The sequence below is a fragment of the Parasteatoda tepidariorum genome, chromosome 5 (genome assembly GCF_982258835.1).
Source record: "Parasteatoda tepidariorum strain Cologne lab strain chromosome 5, Ptep-v5.0, whole genome shotgun sequence".
In the NCBI taxonomy this organism is placed as follows: domain Eukaryota; kingdom Metazoa; phylum Arthropoda; class Arachnida; order Araneae; family Theridiidae; genus Parasteatoda; species Parasteatoda tepidariorum.
Window position 1 is genome coordinate 70,917,779 of NC_141759.1, and position 21,980 is coordinate 70,939,758.

At 27.0% G+C, this 21,980-nt stretch overlaps 1 protein-coding gene across 3 annotated transcripts in view; it reads left to right on the top strand.

Annotated features, from left to right (window-relative positions):
* LOC107442312 (serine-protein kinase ATM) overlaps positions 1-21,513 on the top strand; it is a 108,279-nt gene extending 86,766 nt beyond the window's left edge. For all 3 annotated transcript variants that reach the window (XM_043051168.3, XM_043051170.3, XM_043051169.3), the window contains exons 46-60: positions 158-280; positions 1,268-1,479; positions 2,123-2,339; positions 4,362-4,469; positions 7,118-7,264; positions 9,785-9,923; positions 11,747-11,823; positions 11,981-12,121; positions 13,220-13,336; positions 15,114-15,260; positions 16,846-17,014; positions 17,346-17,432; positions 18,002-18,116; positions 19,078-19,235; positions 21,266-21,513. In XM_043051168.3, coding sequence (XP_042907102.2) covers positions 158-280; positions 1,268-1,479; positions 2,123-2,339; positions 4,362-4,469; positions 7,118-7,264; positions 9,785-9,923; positions 11,747-11,823; positions 11,981-12,121; positions 13,220-13,336; positions 15,114-15,260; positions 16,846-17,014; positions 17,346-17,432; positions 18,002-18,116; positions 19,078-19,235; positions 21,266-21,435 — 2,127 coding nt within the window. In that variant the 3' untranslated portion in view covers positions 21,436-21,513. The remainder of the gene's footprint in view (positions 1-157; positions 281-1,267; positions 1,480-2,122; positions 2,340-4,361; positions 4,470-7,117; positions 7,265-9,784; positions 9,924-11,746; positions 11,824-11,980; positions 12,122-13,219; positions 13,337-15,113; positions 15,261-16,845; positions 17,015-17,345; positions 17,433-18,001; positions 18,117-19,077; positions 19,236-21,265) is intronic.
* The last annotated feature ends 467 nt before the right edge of the window (positions 21,514-21,980 follow it).

Here is a 21,980-nt window from a genome sequence, read left to right on the forward strand (position 1 = left end):
AGTTTGTTTAATCTTTAAAGTAGTTTGTTAACAAGCATTATTTGTAATGTATTTTATTATTATATATTTTTGTTTCGTCAAAAAAGCGTTTAGCAGGTTTTGTAGCTAACTTATATGCTGTTGTTAATAAAGTATTTAATAGTATTTCATCTTGCAGTTTGCCAAGGAAAATTCTGGTTTTGTTATGAGCTATGGTGAAGCTCTAACCTTACGAGGAAGATGGTTAGCTGAAACTTGCTGCGAAAATTCCTCTGTTATTATGAGAGATTATTTAGAAAAAGTAAAGTATAGTTTTTGTTTCATATTTTAAAGACCTATTTAAGGTTATGATCCATTTTCATCATTTAACAGAATAAAACAGATGGTTATTGAAGCATTTGTTGTTGAGACAGTAGCTAAAGACATGGATTTGACTACCCATGAAACTAATAAATTATTTCTAAATACAGTACAGAACCCGTTATCCGGAAATCAGAAAACCGGAAAACCAAAAAACTGGAACGAAATTCGATAAATTTTCCCGCCATTTTCGAAAAAAAAATTTTTTTTTTTCCTCATAGGATTTTTCTTTCTATTTTGAAAGAAGTATTTTACCTTACCATCATTTTGGAAATAATCATTAGTGTATTACTTCATCGTTTTTTCTTCTTTTTCAGATTATTTAAAAAAATTTTTTTTAGTTGTGCTTAACAGTAAAAAAACAGCTTTTTGTAGCGATTCAGAAAACTGGAAAAATCAGTTATCAGGAATAGCGATGGTCCCGATCGTTCCGGATAATCAATTCCCTACTGTATCTAAAGACCTATCGAGAATTTCTAGAAATAAGTGTGGAAAGTGTCTTTGTGGATGAACAAATTTTATAATTGCATGCAAAATGTTTTCAATTCATTTAAAAAGTTATCGATTTATGGCGAAATATGCAGAAAGTAAAATTAACATTAAGAGGTTCAAACTTTGGACCTCTCTCCTGATCAAACAATGGGGACCATATTACCCAGATTGCGGCTACCCCCTATACTTTAGGGGTCAGAGATCCCAATTTGTCGAAAAAAGTTAGTTACATTTTCTCTCAACATTAAATTATGTTTTATTTAATTTGCCATTATGTTGGTTTTATATTTTTCTAATTTTAGACACGTAAATTTGTGTAAGTTTTGTTTTAAAAAATAGTTGTGGATTTTTTATTTACTTTAATTTACTTTTGTTGTTAAATATTGATAGTAGTTAAATGCTTAATTGAATTATTTTGTTTCTGTTTTACTTATAGGCTGTTGATGTACTTCAGGAGGTGACTAATAAAAGTGACAAATATAATTCCACTTTATGTGATGCATACTTAGCAGTTGCTCGTTTCTCTGATGCTCAGTATCAAAGTATTATTAATTATCAAAAGTCAACGGCATATCAAACGAAACAGGAGTTGATGATTTCATCAAAAGAAAAAGCTAAAGAATTAAGATTAAGTGAAAATACTGAAGAGTAAGTTGTTTCTTTAAAAATGTCTCATAATTTTAACGGTCTTATTGTAGCATGACAAGAAACTATTTATCTCATTAAAATTAAAGTTCCACAATTGACTAAATGTCCATTATGTCATTACAATCCCTTCACATTTTCACCAGAGTAAAAATAATTTGTTTTAAAGCGCAACATAGTTAATTATTTATGTCATAAAAATCAAAGTTTTATGGTCAAAATTTTTAAATTACATTTTTTAAGTGTGTTTTATAACTTTAAAAGAATATACAATTTAAATTTAAAGCTTCACTTTAAAAAGGTAAACAAAGTTTATGGTGCTATTTTAAAGAGGGAGACTAGTAGAAACTTCTTATTTCATAAAAATGAAAATTACTCATTAAAATTTTGTAAAATTTATTTTTGTAGTGTCCACTGTATCATTACGTATTTGATCCATTCTTGCATTAAGATTTAATGCTATTTTTTGCATGTTTTGTTCTTTTCTACATACAAGGCTATCAATCGTTTTATCGTTTTTCATTTCTATTAAATTATGTATATGAAAAAAAAATTAAAATTTTTTATTCTATTTATTGGTTTATCATTTATTTTCTGTTTAAACTGTTTAGTTAATAATTTGTAACCTTTAATTTGTTTATTTCAGCCAACGAAAATTGCAATTAATATTTCTCAGACAAAATGAGATAGATCAAACTGAGATGAAAAGCATGGAGATGGATAAAAAGAGCTTTCTAGAGAAAGCTGTAATACATTATTTGAAGTGTTTGAAAGGTTCTGAAAAACATGACCTGTGGATCTTTCGTTTGATTTCTCTTTGGTTTCAAAACATAGAATCTGATTATATTAATCAAATTATAAAAGTATGTTAGTTTAAAAGTTTTATTTAAATATAAAATAGTTTAAAAATACATTTATTTAATGCTGTTTTTATAATTATTTTAACAGGTTCAATTTATAAAAACAATTGAAACTTTTTAAAAGGCTTATAAATAATGATTAATAGTGAATTTTATATCGTCGGTAAGTTTTAAAATCTGGACATAGTTCAAAATGTGTGTTTACGAAAAGGACACAGCAAAAAACGCCTTTTGAGTTGAATTTAAAAACAAATTGTTTAACCATTGGTCAAGAAATTATGAAGCCTTAACTTCCATGACCCCTGGCTCCCAATGGACTCTTGTGGGAATGTAAAAACAATTTTTGACTTTAAAGTCTTTTCAGTAAAAGGCTATATTAGTCAAATATTACAAGTGATTTGTCCAAATTGACGATATCACATTACACATTTATTTATATTCATTAGTTTATTATTTTAAGAAAGAAAAAGTACTTCTAAAAGAAGTTTGACAAACAAAATCAAATGGTATTTCTATTTTTGTAACTAGCAATATTAATTTCCGTTAACATGCATTTTGCATTGTGTTCGTTTTCGTAAACACGCATTTCAAGCTGTTTCCAGATTTAAAAACTCGCTGAGGATATACAATATTTTAGGTGATTACTAGACATCTTAAAAATTAATTAATTATTTTGCAATAACAGATTTGTTTTTATTTAAATATTTTATACTGATTAAGGAAAATTGTTTTATACATTTACACTCAAATATATATTTTTATTAGAAAAGAAAAACTGTTAATTTCTTTTGCGTATATAGTTGAAATTCTTGCTTCAGAAGCTTTTGTTTAGTTTCTTATGTTTACAAATCTAAATTCACTTTAATGAAATTGTCTAGTGTGTGAAAAATCTGAATTGCTCACTACACATTAAAAAAATCTAGCACAAAAGTTTAAAAAAAAGAAGTTGCATTGAACTTAAGACAAGGGCTGCAATGGCCATTGACTCTAAACTGTAATTAAAGAACATTAGGTCTTATAATAAGGAAAATAAATTTTGTACAATTTAGATAGATTTAATTTTTTTGTTATATAACTTTTAAAGCCAAACTTAAAAGCAGTTGAAAAAAAAACTGATTTAAGCCCAAATTAATCATATTTCTGATGCTTAATTTTTTTCTCTCTAAATGTCCCTTTCAAATTTTAAACCTGTCTTGGGAATGAAAAGTCAGAAATTTTACTACTCTAGTTTGATATTTTAATTGAAAATAATTCAAATTGAGCCTAGTGTAATCCCTATTTCTAGATAAAAATAATTAAGCAAATCTGTTAAAATCGACACTTAAATATCAAGACTGTTTAATAGTATAATTTATCCTAGTGTTATGGCTCCCAAAATACCTACTTTGTCTAAACTATAACTATGAAATTAATATCAAATAAATTAATGAACTTTATTAATTTAACACTTGTATTTAATTACAAGAGTTTCAATTGTTTTGTATCCTATTTATAATCAGTTATACTTTTTCTTAGATTTTAGAGTTGGTAAAAAATCCTAATTAAAAAAAAATATTGTGTCTGTGAAAAGTTTGTAAACCACTGCCCTAGTACTTAAATTTTTCGTTAATTTTTTTATTGGCTTTTATGTAAAACTCGTAATCAATTTTGTAGCTGCAATTTTTCTGTGTTTAGCATTATTTAATTAGTTATTAATTTTTATCAATTATTTTTTTAATATGATATTCATTATTTAATAATTATCAAAATGATTATTGTTTGATATTATGGATTGAAAAAATACCAGCTAGTAAAATACGTACATCACTTGTGTTTTTATATTGCTCTGATGCAGCTATCTATATTAAAGGTTAATCACATTATCATGTTAACATAATTTATAAGTCGTGAAAAATATTATTACTGTATTTACTGAATTGAAAAAATGTGATATTTATATATATATATTTTGAAAGATGTTTATATATTTCATTTTATGATTTATTTAATTCATTAATATTTTTATTTATATGCTTTATTTTTCAGCAAAATATTTATAATTTAGAGACGTATAAGTTTCTTCCTCTCATGTATCAACTTGCCGCTAGGATGGGTACTCAATCATCTGGCATTTTTCAAAATACTTTGACTCAGGTATATCATGAATTCTATTGATTGATAGCTACATTCTTAATTATATAAGGGGGGGGAGTAAAAATAAGTTTCCCCTGGTGATTGTGGACAGAGGTGTTTTGGAAGACTAAAAATATAATGATAAAGAAATACACTTTATTTTCCACTTAATTACTTAGTTTGTTGAGACATTTGTAACACTTAAATAAATAATCCATAGAAACTAAAGTAGTAAGAATACTTGTAATACTTGTCTATAAGTTTCAAAAAGCCCTTGTGGGCTCTGCATGCAGACAAAGCTTTAAATGGCTTATGTGACTTAACCATTGTTTCCAAAGTGACTTTGGCTGAGATTTTTCTTCAAAGCTGGAAATAGACGGAAGTAACTGGGTGCAAGGTTAGGAATATATGATGGATGGTCAAGGTGCTCCCAACCATGAGTTGCATTATGGTTTTTACATTGCCGTCGCGGAGTGAGTATAGTCTATCATTGTCATCTAACAGCAGAAGTAAGAAGAACTGTCAGTTTTTTTGTGAATATCCTCTTTCAATTTCCTCAAGGTGTAACAGTGCCCTTTAACATGGATGGCTTCATTCATTCTTTCATTCATCAACGGCTTGACAGCCCAGGGTGGGCCTTGGCTTTCTGAAGAAGTTTTTTCCAAGCTAACCGTTTTCCTGCTAGCGTTTTCCAGTTTTTAAGGCCAAGCAGTTTTTTTCTAGGCCATCTATCCATCTCAAATTTGGCCGGCTTCTTTTTCGTGTGCCAACTGGTCAGGCATTGAAAACTCTTTTTGTGGTGCGATCTTCATTCATTCTGATAACATGGCCTGCCCATTTTATTCATTGTCGTTTAATGAAATTAATGATGTCAGGTTCATTATATGAGTGTTAAAGCTCTAAATTTATTCTTCTAAGCCGCACACCATTTTTTTTAAAAAATTCATCCAAAAATTCTTCTCAAGATCTTTCTCTCAAAGGTATTTAACATAACCACATCCATACACAGATATGGTCCAAGTTTCACAAGCATTTGTTAAATTGATTTTAAAAGAGATTTATATAATAAATCTCTTTTAAGATCAATCGTTTTTCTATGAATTACATAAGGTTTTATGTATTTTTGAATTCCATTAAAACATCTATTTGTCTTTAGTAGTTCTCCTTTGTATTTCCATTGTAATATTGTTTTTGTTGTTGATTATGGAACCTAAGTAAATGTCAACAACCTCAAATTTATATTCTTACATGGTAGCTTCAGCCTCTTTAAAGTCGAGCAACAAAACTTCAAGACTACGGGTCTCGCATCCACTTAGCGCAGACACTGCGACAGTGCCACCTGCTTGGTCTAGTCAAGCGGTGCCCGATAATTTATGATAGTCTTTCATATTCAACTACTGTTTTGTTTACTCTTTTATTGCACTATTTCCCCAGGAAAATTAGAGGGGAAACTTGTTTTTGGACTATCCATCGTGTAAAGTTAATTTATTAATATTATTTGTTATTGGGGCAACAAGAGTCAAGTGTCATAACTTTAATTTAAATATTAGAGTTAGACATTGACTTAACTCAGTTTATGGCAAAAGTACATTAATGGTATTGTAATACGGTATTAAAAATATGTCAATGTACTTAGTTACATTTGAATTACACTTCTTCATAGAAATCTAATGCTTAAAAGTGTGTGAAATGATAGATTTTACTTTGATTGTAATAGTTAAAATTATATGCTTGCAAAATATTTACTGTTTTTATGTCAATTAACAAGATCGAACTAATCTGAGTTTGAACGAAGAATATCTTTTTTAAACTCAAGTGTTTTTAAAAGCTTTGAAAGTGTAAAGTAGTTTAAACAAATATTTAAGAAACAAAAGAATAAAAATCAAAATTAAAAACGTGCTTTCTGGTTATTAATTGAAAATATTATACGGTTTTGAATTATATATTATATATATTTTTGAATTTTAAAAATCTTGTAGAAAATGAGGAACACCTAAGCACCATAAATAATTAAAAGAATTACCAAGCATGGAAGCAAAATGATTTTACAATTTTATTTTCATCAGTTTTCTTTTAGAACAGTTTCTAGTAAGTGTGGTAGATTATGAAAAATAACAAAAAAAGTGAACCATATTGTAAAATGCTAGTCAATATAGGATAATAAATTAGCTTATAATAAAGAAGCAATAATGTGATATTATTTGAATGTGGTTATAATAATAAATAAAATAAGAAGTATTTGTTTTTTACTTATTTAAGCAGCCAAAAGCTGAAACATGTTATAAAAATATCCTGGCCAGTGAATTTTGTATTCCACTGTATGTATAGTGAACATTAAATATTGGAAATATAGAACTATAAAAATATTTGATGTAGCTAAATATCCAATGCCGCCAGATATGCTTGTTAGGTCCAGAATCCAGTAACTTTGAAAAACGTTTTTTGAAATTCTTTACTGTCTATTGTCTTAATAAAGTTTTATTGGGATAAGAAAGGCATTGTAATTAGCTTTAAGTTTGCTAAACCCATGTTGGTAACAAATTGAAGATTGGTTCAAATTATATTTCGTAAATAAGGTGCCAAAAATGTTTCCATTTGTCTTTTTTTATATGTAAATTTATTATCTGGGAAAAATAATTATCGAAATTTATATTTTTATAAATAAATAGCTAATAAAGAACATTGCCTTGGATCATCCCCATCATGCTTTGCCAGTTATATTAGCCTTGAGTAATGCAGACAAAGATCCTGTTGAAAAAAAGGAAGTCTCTGAGCAAACTGTGTATTTGCAACAAGCTGAAGTTCCAGCTGTGAAAGTAAGCATTTCAGTTACAAAGAAGAAAAAAACATTTTGCTTTTAAGTTTATCCCTGAAATATGTTAAATCAAGGGTTGACAAACTTTTTTGATCATCAACCCCAAAAAAACCCAATAATTCTTTTATTGACCCACTTCATAAAAAAATTATTTGAAAAAACATACGTTTCTTAATTGTTTTATTTTATTTTGAAAAAATTAAATTTTTATTTAAAACAAAGGGAAAGGAGGTGCTTGGCGCTTTGATAGATTAATTATGTTTGGCTATAAATGTGTTAGTTTCAGCCTTAAATCGCCACGGGGATCCACATTCAGTTTATTTTTCGGCTTTGTTAAAATAGAATTAACATAACTGAAGTCAGACTTAATCATATAGAAATTTTTATAATCGATTATACTATAATCTATTATTAAAACTTTTACGTACTATATTTTAATTATAAATGGCATTCCAGATGAAAATTGTAAATATTACATACTGTTAATAATTTTGCAATCGAATCGCATTAGTATACTGTATTTGCGCCCAGACGTTGATATCAGCCACTTTGCCAACACTTTTGTCAAATAAAGTAGTGCATAATTCATCATCCTTTAATTAAATTTGTTTGTTAAATTTATTTGTTTGATATTACAGTTGCCTCCTTTTTGAACAAATAGCTAAAATTATTTTAAGAAGTATAAAATTAAAAAATAACTATATTATATAGATAAAATTAAAAAAATGTTTAAGTGGCGTAAGGTTAAAATATGATAAGTCAGAATATTGAATAGGAAATAATACTCAGAATGAGATCTCTTTAGTTTTAATAATATATTTATAGTGTTTTGTCAATGTTCGAATTGTCATTCATTTTGAAGTTTCTCATGCTTTCATGCCCCCCCCCCCTTTTTAATGTAATTTTAAAATGTACTAGGCTAAACCCCATAATTTTGAGTTATGCTGTTTCTTCTATTTCTTTTTCACACAAATAGAGATTTTTTACTTTCCTTGTTGTGATATTCATTTCTTTAACATTCTACTGTAAGTTTCTCATTTAGATATTGTGGCTTTAAATTTTAATCCATAGAATAAAGCCAACCCCAAAGAATTTTCAAGTTTATGGGTATTAACCAGAGACTTTTGTTTCCAAAATTTGCACTATAGAGTCTGAATTTACATAAAAATTGAAAAATGAATCTTGTAGGATAGCGGATGTTCCCAAAACCTGATTTATAAAAAAATTCTAACTGCTTGAGTTTTCAATATAAAATCATGACAAAGAATTCACAAATTATATTATCTTTTAAAGTGAGTAAAGAATCACCCTGCAGAGGAAAAATTAAATTCTAATTGGGCAATAAAATTACTACCCATGTTCAAAATTATTTTAGTGTGTGGAATGAATTTTTTTTACTGTCTAGTTTCGCCACTAGTTTTTTATTCTACCTATTTAACACCTACATTATTTTACAACAAAAAATATTTACATTATATATATTTTACCAACCAAATTTATCTTTTGTTTAATTATTAAAGATCATTAGTTTTTTTAATACATAGTGTTTCCACTTATTTTTAAAAGGCGACAGAAGCCTCCATATATTTACACGTGACTGAAGTATTACCATCTATGATGGGGGGTGGTTAGTCCATTTTTAGTGTATAGTTGAGGCATAGAAGGCATATTCTTGGCCTAAGATACATTTGCTTTGGTTATAAAGGAGGGATATTTATCCCAGAAAAAATAAACGAATTCATTTGAGAAAAATTTATTTATCATTTAGAGAATATGGCCATACTAGAATTAATGAAATAAAGAAAGAAAGTCCCTCGAAGGGATCAAGAGATTCATTCTCCTAACATCGAGAATTTCTGTAAAAATAAAAATTAAACGGCTGACAGGCTGAAGCCCCCCCCCCCACAGTCCTAACACCATAAATTCACAATTAAAAGTCAAGTGAATTGTTCCCAACGGTCTGTTAGAAGCATGGGAAGAGATTCATGGTTCGCAATTTATCGAATGACGAAATAGCCAAAAACAAAGCCAACCCCTGTAATCATTATTAAATTTGAAATAATATAGCTATAGCTAATTGCCAAAAAGGATCGTGAGAATTAGTGTAACACTGTAACTGAAACATTTTTGTGGTAAGAGGAATAAAGAGTTAAAAATAGATTTTGATGTTGGATTCAGTTGCGACAGTGATTTCATATTTGTATTGAAATAAAAAGTTAGCCGTTACATTGATTGTTAGGTGAATAATAAAATATTTATATTAGCTTTTTATACAATGGAGTAAAAATTAAATAAATGGTTTAATTTATTTAAAATTCAAATAAGAATGATTAAAAGAAATGAAGGAAATTTTAAAAGCTGGAAAATATGTAATGCCTATTATGGCATCACATCATCTTAGAGAAATATCCCAGATTTTGATGTCAGGTATAACAAATAGTGTGCAACTTGTAAATTTATTGGATATCTAACTATTATTAACACGGCCAATTTTTTTTAAGAATTCTATTATTTTATTTAGGAAAGAATGAATGCTGCCAAAAAGGTTTTAACTTCTCTTCAAAGGTCCAAAATAAGTACCTTGCTCAAAAATTATGTGTCTCTTTGTGATGCTTACATATCTCTTGCATATCTCCCAGTTGACAAGAAGGTCAAAAGAGGTTGGTTATCTACATTTCAACTTAAAAAAAAATCTTTTTAAGTCAGTTCTACAAATTGCATTTTTTTTAAATTATGTAATTGACCTAATATCATAGCTTATATTTTCAAAAATTTTCCAAAAAGAAATACATGGTTGTTTAATTAAAGAATTTTAAATACAGAAAATTACATTTTTGTGTAATTTTGTATTTTTTAGTGCTCTTTTAAATATGTTTTTTATCTAGTTCCCACGTAATGTTCCATTTTTGTTAATTTACTTAAGTACTAGAAATAAACTTAAAATGAAGTTTGATTTTTATTCCAAATTTAGTTTAGTTGAAAATTAGGGATGTAACGAATATTCGGCCACTATTCGGTATTCGGCCCTTTTGCCGAATATTCGGCCGAATAATGAACAGTAGTAATGAGTTCTTACTTTAAATAATATATATAGATTACAAGTATAATTAGTTAAAATATGCTATTATTAATTATTTAGATTTGTGAAAGCCTTATTGTTGGCATCAAGATATTTAAAATTAAACAAGCTGTTAAATTTTTTTTAAAATATAGAAAGTTTAAAAAAGCAAATTTTTTAATATTTATTTCATTTTTAATTTAAAATTTGAAAAATTTTTAATTACAAAATTAAGATTTCAAAAGTGAAACTTTTTAAAAAGTTCTTAATTTTCTGGGTTTTAATAATTTTTCTGACAAAAAAGAAAGTTAAGAATATTAACAATAGTAATGAGTTCTTATTTTAAATAAAATAGCATATAAATTACAAGTATAACTATAACTGAAATATGCTATTGTTAATTATTTAGATTTATAAAAGCCATATTGCCTTGTTATTGGCATCAAGATATTTTAATTATTACAAAAAAGAAATCAAGTTATTAAAATTTTTTTAAATATACAAAGATTAAAAATGCAATTTTGTTAATATTTATTTCATTTTTAATTAAAAGTTTGAAAATTACTTTAATTAAAAAGTAAGTATTCGGCCCCATCACTATTCGTTACATCACTATAGAAAATGAAATGTTTGTTAAATGTAACCTACATAGCTGCCAACTCTACTGGATTTTCCAGTAGACTACTGGATTTTTCCAGTTTCTCCTGGTCTACTGGTTTTATAAAAATTCTCCTGGTTTTTGTACATTTTAGAAAACTCCCTAAAGTTGAGTCAGTTTCATAAAAATCCCTATTGAAATAGAATTTTTTTATAGATTATTGCTTGAATATTTAAATAAGTATTACTAATATATGATAAGGAAATCCTCATTTATAAAAATCAGTTTGAAACTTTTTTTGTTCTAAAATGTTCGGTTTATTTTTATTCAGAACTCCCTTTATTACATGTATTAAAACATCTTAATTATTTCGTATGAATTATATGCTTATTCAAAATTACAAGTAAACATAATTCACAACATTTCAAGCATATTTAACGCCAATTATGACTGGAAAAATTGCAGTTTTTCTATTTTGATGTCTATAAAAATCCCTAAAATTCCCTGTGTTTAAAATATTTAGCATATTTTGCTACAGTTATCATGAAATTTATATTATTTTGTAAAATCTACTGGATTTTTGTCTATCTATGTTGGCAGCTATGAACCTAGTTTTAGTTTTCGTTATTTTAAAATATTTTTTCTTTAATTATCAAGTTTTTATTCTGGTTTGATGCAAAATATATTTTTTTTTCCTTCTGCCACCCTTTAAATTCTTACAATTCTTTAATTTTCCTCCTTTTGTAAATAAAAACTGCTTCTAATGCAATGCTTAGATGAAATGCATTATTAGAAGCTGATGTATAATTATATTTTTATTCATTTAGGAACTATTCCTCAAAACCAACCAATACTTAAGTTCCGAAAGCAGGAAAATATTCCAATTATTACGGAAGAACTAAAAGTAAGCTGAACTAAAATTTTTATCTTTTTAAGTCTAGTTTTCAAAATCACTGTTCACACTTTGTCTTGTGAGTTTGAAATGCCCATTGTAATAAATTTAAATTACTTTATTTTTAATTAATGTTAATAACATATATAAATGTTTGCTTTTGTTTCAGATTGATCGAAAATGTGAATACAAAAATGTTGTCGGAATACACTCTTTTCATTCTGAATTCAGAATGTGTGGTGGTATCACTTTACCCAAAGTGATTAAATGCATTGGTACTGATGGTGTAGAAAGGGAACAATTAGTTAAGGTAAATTCATTAAAATATTCTCCATTATTAATCACGCTTTATCATAGTGTTTTCGTCAATTTTTTTTAAACTTTTGTTATTTGAAGCCTGATAAAAGGCATTTTATTTTTGTTAAATAAATTATTTATTGCAATAAGCTTGAACTAATATGCAATTTCGCAGTGGAACAGGAGGAACCAGAATTGCACAGTGGTTAAGGCGCTAAGCTGTCAATTTAAAAGACTGATGCTTTTTCTCTGTTGTGGTTTGAAAACTTAAATCAATTATTATTAGTGTGTCAGAGACGAAAAGGCATACTGTTGGTATGCCTTTCAATATGCCTGAGACAGAAAGGCATACTGATGGTTGGTTTGATACTGTTGACTAATGTAATAACTTGACCAAGTTGAATTTAATCAAGTTGGCCACTTTGTCACCATCATGCACTTCCTCTCAAAATTGTGGAGGCTTACTTTCTGTGACCCTGGGGCCAACAACCAGCTGTTGTGAGGGTACTTTATTTTATATACATTTAGTTCATATTTGGAGCTCAGCATTGTATCTTCTACAAAACTGACATTCTTCATTTTTTACCCTTTAGTACATGTTTCTTCTGTACCTCAATCTGGTTTTTCTTGCTTATACACCTGCTTTCCCATATTATTCAATAGTAGAGTGTTGTATAGATAGATTTTTCAATTTTAAAGATTAATTAGAACACTGTTCACACCTCTAGTTAAATAACAGAAGCCTAATTTTTTTCCCCTTTCAATCCTGTTGAAGATCTTTTTTGTATATGCAAATAGGTGCTCATTGATTCCCTTACATCTAGAGTTATTTTAGTGAACCATGACTCTTAAAAATTAATCCTTAAAAAAGGACTAGATGTGTGTGCAATAAAAGCATGAAACAAATAATTATGAATTAAATTTCATCGTAAGGATTATGAAATATAATTCATGCTTATTTTGAAATTTCAATTTTTCTATGTTTCTTCATTATATTAAAATTTGCTGTCAATGCTAAAAATAAATGTGGTTAACAGTTTTATGTTTTATATCTTGTAATAAATTGTATTTGTTTGCTTGTAATATGAGTTTAAAAGTTAATATTTTGTAGGGTCGAGATGATCTACGCCAGGATGCTGTTATGCAACAAGTATTTTTCCTGGTTAACTGTTTACTTAAACAAAAGATGGAAACTCAACAAAGGAAGCTTCATATCAGAACATATAAAGTAATTATACATTTATTTTCTTTCTTCCTTTCTATCAAAGAATAAGGAAAAAATAGTTTTATAATTTATTGATATAACTATTTTTTGTTTTTAATTTCTTCTAGAATTTTTTTCTTCGTTGTGTTTAGTTATACTGTTATCTAATATTAATTTCTTTTTTTAAAAGATACATTTCAATAAAAATCTTACGTAATTAAATAGTTCAGATAATATTTTTTAGTGTTTAATAAAAAAATGCAATATAAATTATTCAGAAAGTGTTAAGTATATATAAGTTTAAGAACTTTTTCAGAAAAACAACTTCCAATCCAAGATTTCACAACAATCTTTGCTTTTGTTTTGCTAATCATTCTTCTTGTGTTATTTGTGTTTTAAGATTTATTTGTGTCATAATATATATAGATTGCAGTCCAAACATATAGGTTATAGTATAACACATATGTATAATATTCTTCTCTTGAGTATATATTACTTATATATCTATAGTATAGTATATATATATATTGAATATAGTAATATAGCCACACTGAGCTCTTGTAAATAACTAAACAAAGTATTTTCATGAAATATGATAACAGCATTCAAAGTATTAAGGTCAAAATATTAAAGGTATATAACAGATCAACTGATAGATTGTTGAATCAGTAAATCTTTTTAATATGGTTTTCAGGAAACTTGTCTTATGTATCAGTAAAATTCAAATTAATTAATTTTAACAAACATTAATATTTTGCATTGTTATAGAAATGTGAAAGTTATTAAATTATATTATTAGGGCATTATTCATATTGGTTGTTTTTATATTTAGAGTTTGGTAAAGTTAATTTAAATTATCACCCTATGTTCTGGCAACTAATTCAATAAAACCTTAAAAAAAAGAAAAAATGAACATAATAGATTCTCAGGGGCGCCCATATGTTTGAATTTAGGGGTGGGGGGCTTATGAAAGAAAGCGGCAAATTAATGAATTAAAAAATTAATGAAAGGAAATTTTATCTATTTAAATATTTTTTACTTAATTAGCTGAATAACTAATTAATTTCACTTTTAATTATACATGATTAATCAAATATGCATATGTTTTATTAAGCATATATTTTCTAGGGAGGGGGGAGCCCCTTTGGCCCTCCCCTATGGGCACCCATGTAGATTCCACATGATACACTTTTGCTATCATAGCTGAAAATGTATAACTCTATTTTGAGACTTTTTAAAATCTTGAAATGACAAATGATATCTATTTACTTTGAACTCGTTTAAAAATCAGTGGTGTAATGTTTATTGACCATTATAGATTCCCGATGATACGCTATTGATATCAAGGCATAAAATGCATCACTTTATTTTGACAATTTTATCTCTTCAAGACCTTGATCACATTACATTATATAATAGAGCTGAAAATGTATCACTCTATTTTGACAATTTTAATCTCTTCAGGACTTTGATCCCATTTACATGATCAAGCAACTCTCCTTTCATAGTCCACGGTATCATATATGAAAGGAGCCTTTTATTCCAGCAGCCCAAAATCTTAAGGACTTGATCTCAATTTGGTATGATCTTAATCTTGATCTCAATTAGTATGTAATTGTACTTTTTATGAAATATACTTTCGAAATGTGCGGACCTGGAAAAACGTGTGTTTCTCTTCTCACTGGTCCTTAACAGGTAATATTTTGAAGTTACTAATGATATCTAGTTTGTTAACTGTGCACTTATTTAAAAATCAGTGGCATTATCTTAGAAAACATATTAACTCTGATTTACTTTTTAGGTTGTTCCTGTTTCTCGAAGAAGTGGTGTATTGCAGTGGTGTGAAGGTACACAAGTTCTTTCTCAGTATTTGATTGGAAGCAATGGTGCTCATACAAGATACTATCCAACAATGGCTACACCCTTGGAGTGTCGCAAAAAAATGGAGGTATGTGCTTATTTTTATTAAAAAGGATAAATATAACTTTTATTATATTTTTTTTGTACCAATGCATGTAAATTTTAATGATAAAATTTTTATGACGAGAATTAAAAGTATGTATTTGAATTAACAAATTTAACTTGTTTCCAATGCACTGTAATTAAAAAAAAATCTTTTTGCTCTAATATAAATAACTAACTTGTATTGTATGCATAAATTTAATAAAATTAAAGCTTGGTTAATCTTTCCTAAAATATTTATTTTAAATTTAAAAATTTTTTATGTCATTATTGCAAGATGTTTTGTAAATTTTGTATTTGTTTGTAGACATTCTCTTAATAAATTGCTTACAAATAACTTTCTGAGTTTTTTTCTTTAAACTATAGTCCCTCTGCCTGTCATATTACTTTCATATTTGCTTCATTAATGTTTGCTTACAGTAAACTTTGTTACCATTCAAAAGTTTAACTTTTATTGAACATTTTCTTGACCTTAATTTTACTTTTTAATCAGCAACAGGCTTCTTTTCTATTTAAATCATCAATTTTCCAAATGTTATTGGTTATTCTGTTATTTATGAAATCAGGAAAAAATTGTTAAAAAAATGTTAGTGTTAATTAATTAGCTTGCCTCTTTAAGAGTCAAGCTAATTATGCCAGAGTGTGACATCTCACTATTATTTGGAGTGCATTTTTTTTTGTCTTAGGTTACACTCTAATATGTTTTGTTAAGTGCAATTATGATTAGAGCACATTGTAATAATTCAATACAATTAGTAAAAATATTGCAACATAACTGATATATAAATAATTTTTTCTTGTGTTGAAATAGTAGACTGTGTTTCAAAATATTTACTTAAACTAAATTTGTTTTCTGTCTTTTTTAAAGTCATTGATATCTACATTTAGGGGGCATTACTGAGAGACTAGATATTAGCAATAATGTTATGCAAAATGTATTAACATTAAGTTTAATAGATCTTATGAGCATATTTATAAATTTTAAGTTGATTTACATATTATTTTAAAATAGTGTGTTTTGGTAGCCTTTTCTCTAATTAATCTAAGCTTGTGTTGTCTATGAAAACTAAAGTGAATTCTTTATTTGAAATTTTTTTGAATGAAAGCTGGTTCTGTTTGCATCTAATTGCTTGGATTCGAAGATCATTTAAAAATCATTACATTGAATAAGATTTATAACTTCATGCACATCTTAATCATATCAACTATTAATCTAACGTTTATTTTTTTATGGTTTAAAAAAATTTTCTTGCATTTTATCTATAGTTTTTGATTTTAATTATTAGCTCCTAATTAATTTTTTCATCCTCATGAAAATTTTGCTTTAAACTTTTCAAATATTCATAAGTATTATCTATTTTCATGTAAAGCACAATGAGTTTTAATGAATAAAATTCAATTTGTGGCATTTTGACATTAATATTTTTCAACATAAGCTTAAAAATTAGGTTAATCTTTAAGGCATTGCTAATAAAATAAATAATCTTTTAATCTTTTTGGAATTGCTAATGAAATAAATAAGTGAGCTACTAAACTTAACAAAAATAATAGTTGTTATTTGATATTTTTAGAGCATATCAAGTGTTTCGCAGTTGCCAAAGAAGAGACAAATATTTGATTCAATATGTGCTAGTTTCCCTCCTGTTTTCAGATACTTTTTCTTTGAAAATTTTCCTGAACCTTCAGCTTGGTTTGAGCGACGTCAATCATATACTAAAAGTGTTGCTGCTAGTTCAATCGGTAGGCCAAAATTTCAGATTTTTTTATATTCAACACTCAATGTTCATAAATACCTTAATATAATTCTCTTTGGTATAGAATTCTTTTTAACTATCAAGTATTTCTAATATAATTTTGAAAATTTATTTATATTGATTATGTTCTCAACAATGTTAATATTATTATAATTTGTTTTTAGGCCAGAATCATATAATACATTAAAATAGATTTCTATATTTTTTTTAAACTTTATATAATTATTTGTTTTTTATGCTTAATTATAAAATGTGAACAGTTTTTGGATAGTGATAGCTTAAAAATCTTTAATGTACTAATTTCTTTTTTTTTTCAGTTGGCTATATATTAGGACTTGGTGATAGACATGTAAATAATATTTTAATCGATAAAAATACAGCCGAAGTTGTCCATATAGATTTTGGTAAGTTTAAAGTTTATATAACTCTCTTTATATTTACAAATCAATTGTTGTATTATAGATACTTTTATATTTCTACACCTTTATATTACTTGCATTTATTACAAGAAAATAAATATGGTTCTGTTACATAAAATGTTTAATCCTATGCTTCAAATTCATTTCTTAAATGTCCAATTTGATTTAAAAATTGCTAATCTTGTTCAAATATATAATTGTTTATGAATTATATACAAGGATGATATGAAGGTATTGAAAAGGATAATAATGAGATATTCATATTAACCTTTTCCAATTAAGTAAAAAAATGCATTTGCAAAAGTTTAAGTTTTATTTTAATTCAATATACTACTCCCTTAACAATTTGAAAGATAAATCGTTATAAGTAAGTTAGTGAAATCTGTCCAATGGAGCTGAACATATGACCTGTTCAATTGATATAAGATGTCTAGTACTACTAGACAGATGAACCACAAACGGTTAATATTGTTTTTCTTCTGTACTTTATTATATTTTAATTACAATGTTAACCTTTAATATTGTGTAAATTAAAAATTAAATCCTTTTAATAGGTATTGCTTTTGAAAAAGGACGAATTTTGGCAACACCAGAAACTGTTCCTTTTCGCTTAACAAGGGATATTGTAGATGGCATGGGAATTAATGGAGTGGAGGGTACTTTCAAAAGGTATTATATTAAAAGTTACTCCTTTGCTTTCATTTAAGAACTTTTTATATTAATTTATTATAATTGATATATTTTTAATCTATAAAATTAGTATTATATAAAACTAGCATTTTGCAAAACTAGTATCACAAAAAGATAAAATTAAAAATTTTTTTTTATCATCATCCTTAATTATCAATGACTGACTTACATGTAATAATGTAGTACATGTATAATAAGTTTCTTTCTCTAAATGGTTATCTTAAAAGAAAATGATTATTTATGATTAAATTGTTGTACAAAATGCAATTGATATCTGTTCAAACACTTTATACCTTTTGCTCCCCATGCTTTTTTGGAATTTATAAGCTTTCATTCTTGTTTTATATACAGTAGAACTTTGATCGATTATTTTTCAAGGGACCATTTATTGTGAACGATAGATATGAGAAAACGATGATAGATATGAGAAACGAAACGTCAGCATAAAATAATGACTAGAAAATGCAGGAAAAGTAATAAAGAATTTTTAGACTGGAAAATTAATAAATTTACTATAAGTATAAAAAATTTTAATTGAAAAACATTGTAATTAATCTATATTTAGAGATGCAAAAAGAAAATAAATAAGCACATTTATTTATTTAAAAGATTAGGAAATTTTGGTTGCGAACACTCTCTTAATCTTTCCGTGATAACGGAAATAAAAATTTTCTACATTTGTAAAAAATTGCTGTTTTCTGTAAGAAGTTTGCTTGTATAGAGAAAGTTTCCCATAGTTCCAGTTTGCAGTGTTCATCAATACTACTCTTTTACTTCTTCAGTTTCTGTAGTCATTTCTTGAACCGACAGCATCACATTTCCATCAACTGATGAAAATGGAAAATGCCAGAACGATAGATCAAAGCTTGACTGTATTGCTTAACTTGTTATAGCTAAAAATTATTGGATTTTAGAAATAATTGCTCTTTTTTTTTGTAAGATGCTCAGAAAAAACATTAGAAGTTATGAGGAACTCTCAGGATGTACTTTTGACTATACTAGAGGTGCTTTTGCATGACCCTTTGTATGAATGGACTGTTCCTGCATCTAAGTCTTCTCAGAGATCTAATGGATCTTCCAGTAGCCAAAATAATCAAGGTAAAATATTTTATGCACTAATTTTAATAACTGTTTTCAAAGTAAAATCATATAGTTTTCTGAAGGGAGATAAGATTATATTACTTTAGTTATTTACGTTTATTTAATACAGCAAAGCTAGCACATTTTTATTTTGTTTGTTTAGAGTATTATGTTCCTCCATTTGTGCCTCAAGTTTTAGTTATTTTAAATTCAAATTTAATGACCTTAAAAATATCAGTAGCATAACAATCTGTCAGCCTTGCTTACCACCAGCAATTCTTGTAACCTTCATTATTAGCAGTTAAGTATAGATTTTTCTCATGTTATTTTAAAGAGAAAGGTACTCTTTCATAAATGCACCCATTTGAAAAAATTCAAGATTGTTAAAGAAAATATGGTTTCTTACCTGATAAAGGAAATAAAAAAAGGGGGGTGAAGGATCCATAGAAGCCTCTACCACAATTCCATGAGTGTGTTTCTACTTTTTTACTGTTAATGCTCATATTTTTATAGTTCATTATTTTTTTTGCTACTCCTTTCCCTGAAGTTTTCATATTCTTTGCATATTATGATGTTGAATTTTTTTTACAATTTAATACTCTAAATTTTATCATTTTGTCTTTATGCAAAGGTGGTAATGCCTCTTCAAAAGTATGATAGATAAAAAATATTGTATTTTCCTAAGAAAAGAATCTTCATCAATTAAATTCCAAAAAGACTGTTCTAACAAAAAAAATTATCTGCTTTTGACATTTCATAATCTATATGTGACAAAACAAATAATTACTCATGGATCAGGAAACATAATGGCATCTGTACTGTTTTTTTTAATCAATGTCAAGTCTTTATGCCGTTCTGGACCATAATGCTAAGCGACTTAACTTTAAACTTTTGGGAGAACGAATAAAAAGTGAGTGTTGTCAGAAAGATTTTTTAAACTAATAAATCTGATGTTGCAGTGATAGTTTTGATAATGTAAGGAAACTAAATAGCGTTTGACAATTTAATTTTTACCTTAAAAGTGGGGTTTTCAACTTATTGTGTGCGTGGGTCACAGCAATAAGATTTGGAAATTATGGGGACTGGAAGTAATAATATAGGTAAAAAAAGTTCAGAAGAAGGAAAGGATAATAATTTCAGTGTAAATTGCCAAGTTTTTTTACTTTTAAAATTAAAAAATTTAAATTAAAGTGATTCTTAGACCAGATGAAATAAACCACTTTTACAGTTATGTATCCATGATGAGTTTGAAAAAGTCTTGATGGATTATAAAAACTAAAAAAAATCTCGTTTTAGTATTTCCACATGCTATTGCATCAGATTTCAATAATGTTTAACGAAAATCATCCTTGATCTATTTACATTAATTTGCTTAAAAACAGCATGTATAAAAACATATCTTTGTGAAAGACATTTATAAGTAAACCTTAGTATGTTCAGATGCAACTTGTTTATTATTTCTTTTAGTCTCAATGAAAGATCAAATAGTATATTTAACCTTTTTTTATAACTATAATTATCAGTCTTTTTTATAGTATCTTCAAACTAATTTTTTCTGAATGAAATATTTCGGTGTGCCATCAAAATGTCATCGCCGGAACACGAGTAGATCTTACCTTAAAATAACAATTTTTGGAGTGAAAAAAATTATATGTTCCACTTCCAATTTTTCCACATACTAAATATAAAAAGATAGTTATTTATAGACTGATTATGGGATTTTTACACAAATAGCACATTTCTCATGTAAGTATGGGAGTGAAGATATTAAAAATATCATAAATAGAACAAAAGTTCAAAGTTAGGTTTTAATGATAAATATATTTTAAACAAAATTGGTTGAATAACTAATTCTTAAGCAACATAATTTTAAAAAAGTCAGATATTTTAAATTCTATTTTTTAGGAACTATTCATATTTTGCCATGGATGATTATTACACCATTTAAAATGATGTAAAAATTTTTATACCTTACAATTCTAAATTGTTTCGACTTTTTATTAAATAATACAAAATAATAGCTATAATTTGTTGTATATCTATTCCAGAAGTGAACACTCTTGCTGAAAGAGCTTTAATGAGACTGCAACAAAAATTACAAGGTCTTGAAGAAGGTGTTGCTATGAGTACAGAAGGACAAGTAAATTTGTTAATACAACAAGCAAGAGACCCCAATAATCTGTGTCGATTATACGTTGGATGGCAGCCATTTCTGTGATAATAAATTGCATGTTATAAAGAAAGTCAGTCACTTGTAAATATTTTGTATGTAATAAAAGTACTATTTTTTTCTACATAGTTTCCTTTTACTTCAACATGTATAAATAGCATCCTAATTTCCCATATTAAATAAATATTTTTTTTAAAGAAAACTCATAAATTATTTAATAATCACTAACTTCTAATATACAATTAACTACAGTAATTGCACAGTGTACAAAAAAAGGGGAAACATCCAAACCTGGATAACTTTTTATCAAATAGCCATTTACTAAGAATGCTGTTTTATTGGTGTATGCATTTATAGAATGGCATAAAGAGAGCTTAATATTTGTGGCAATAAAGTTAAAAGAATGTATTGGGCGGTTCACATTGCCAGAATGAAACAAAAAAACTATCTATAGGGAATTTTTTATGCCCAACCCTTCAAAGAGAGAATCCCAAACAACAATCGCTCGATTCTGTGGAATCGGGTTTTAAAGTTGCTGGGATAGAAGATACAGCCTAGGGAAGAAATGGTTGTCCTAGAGTGAATTTTTAGCA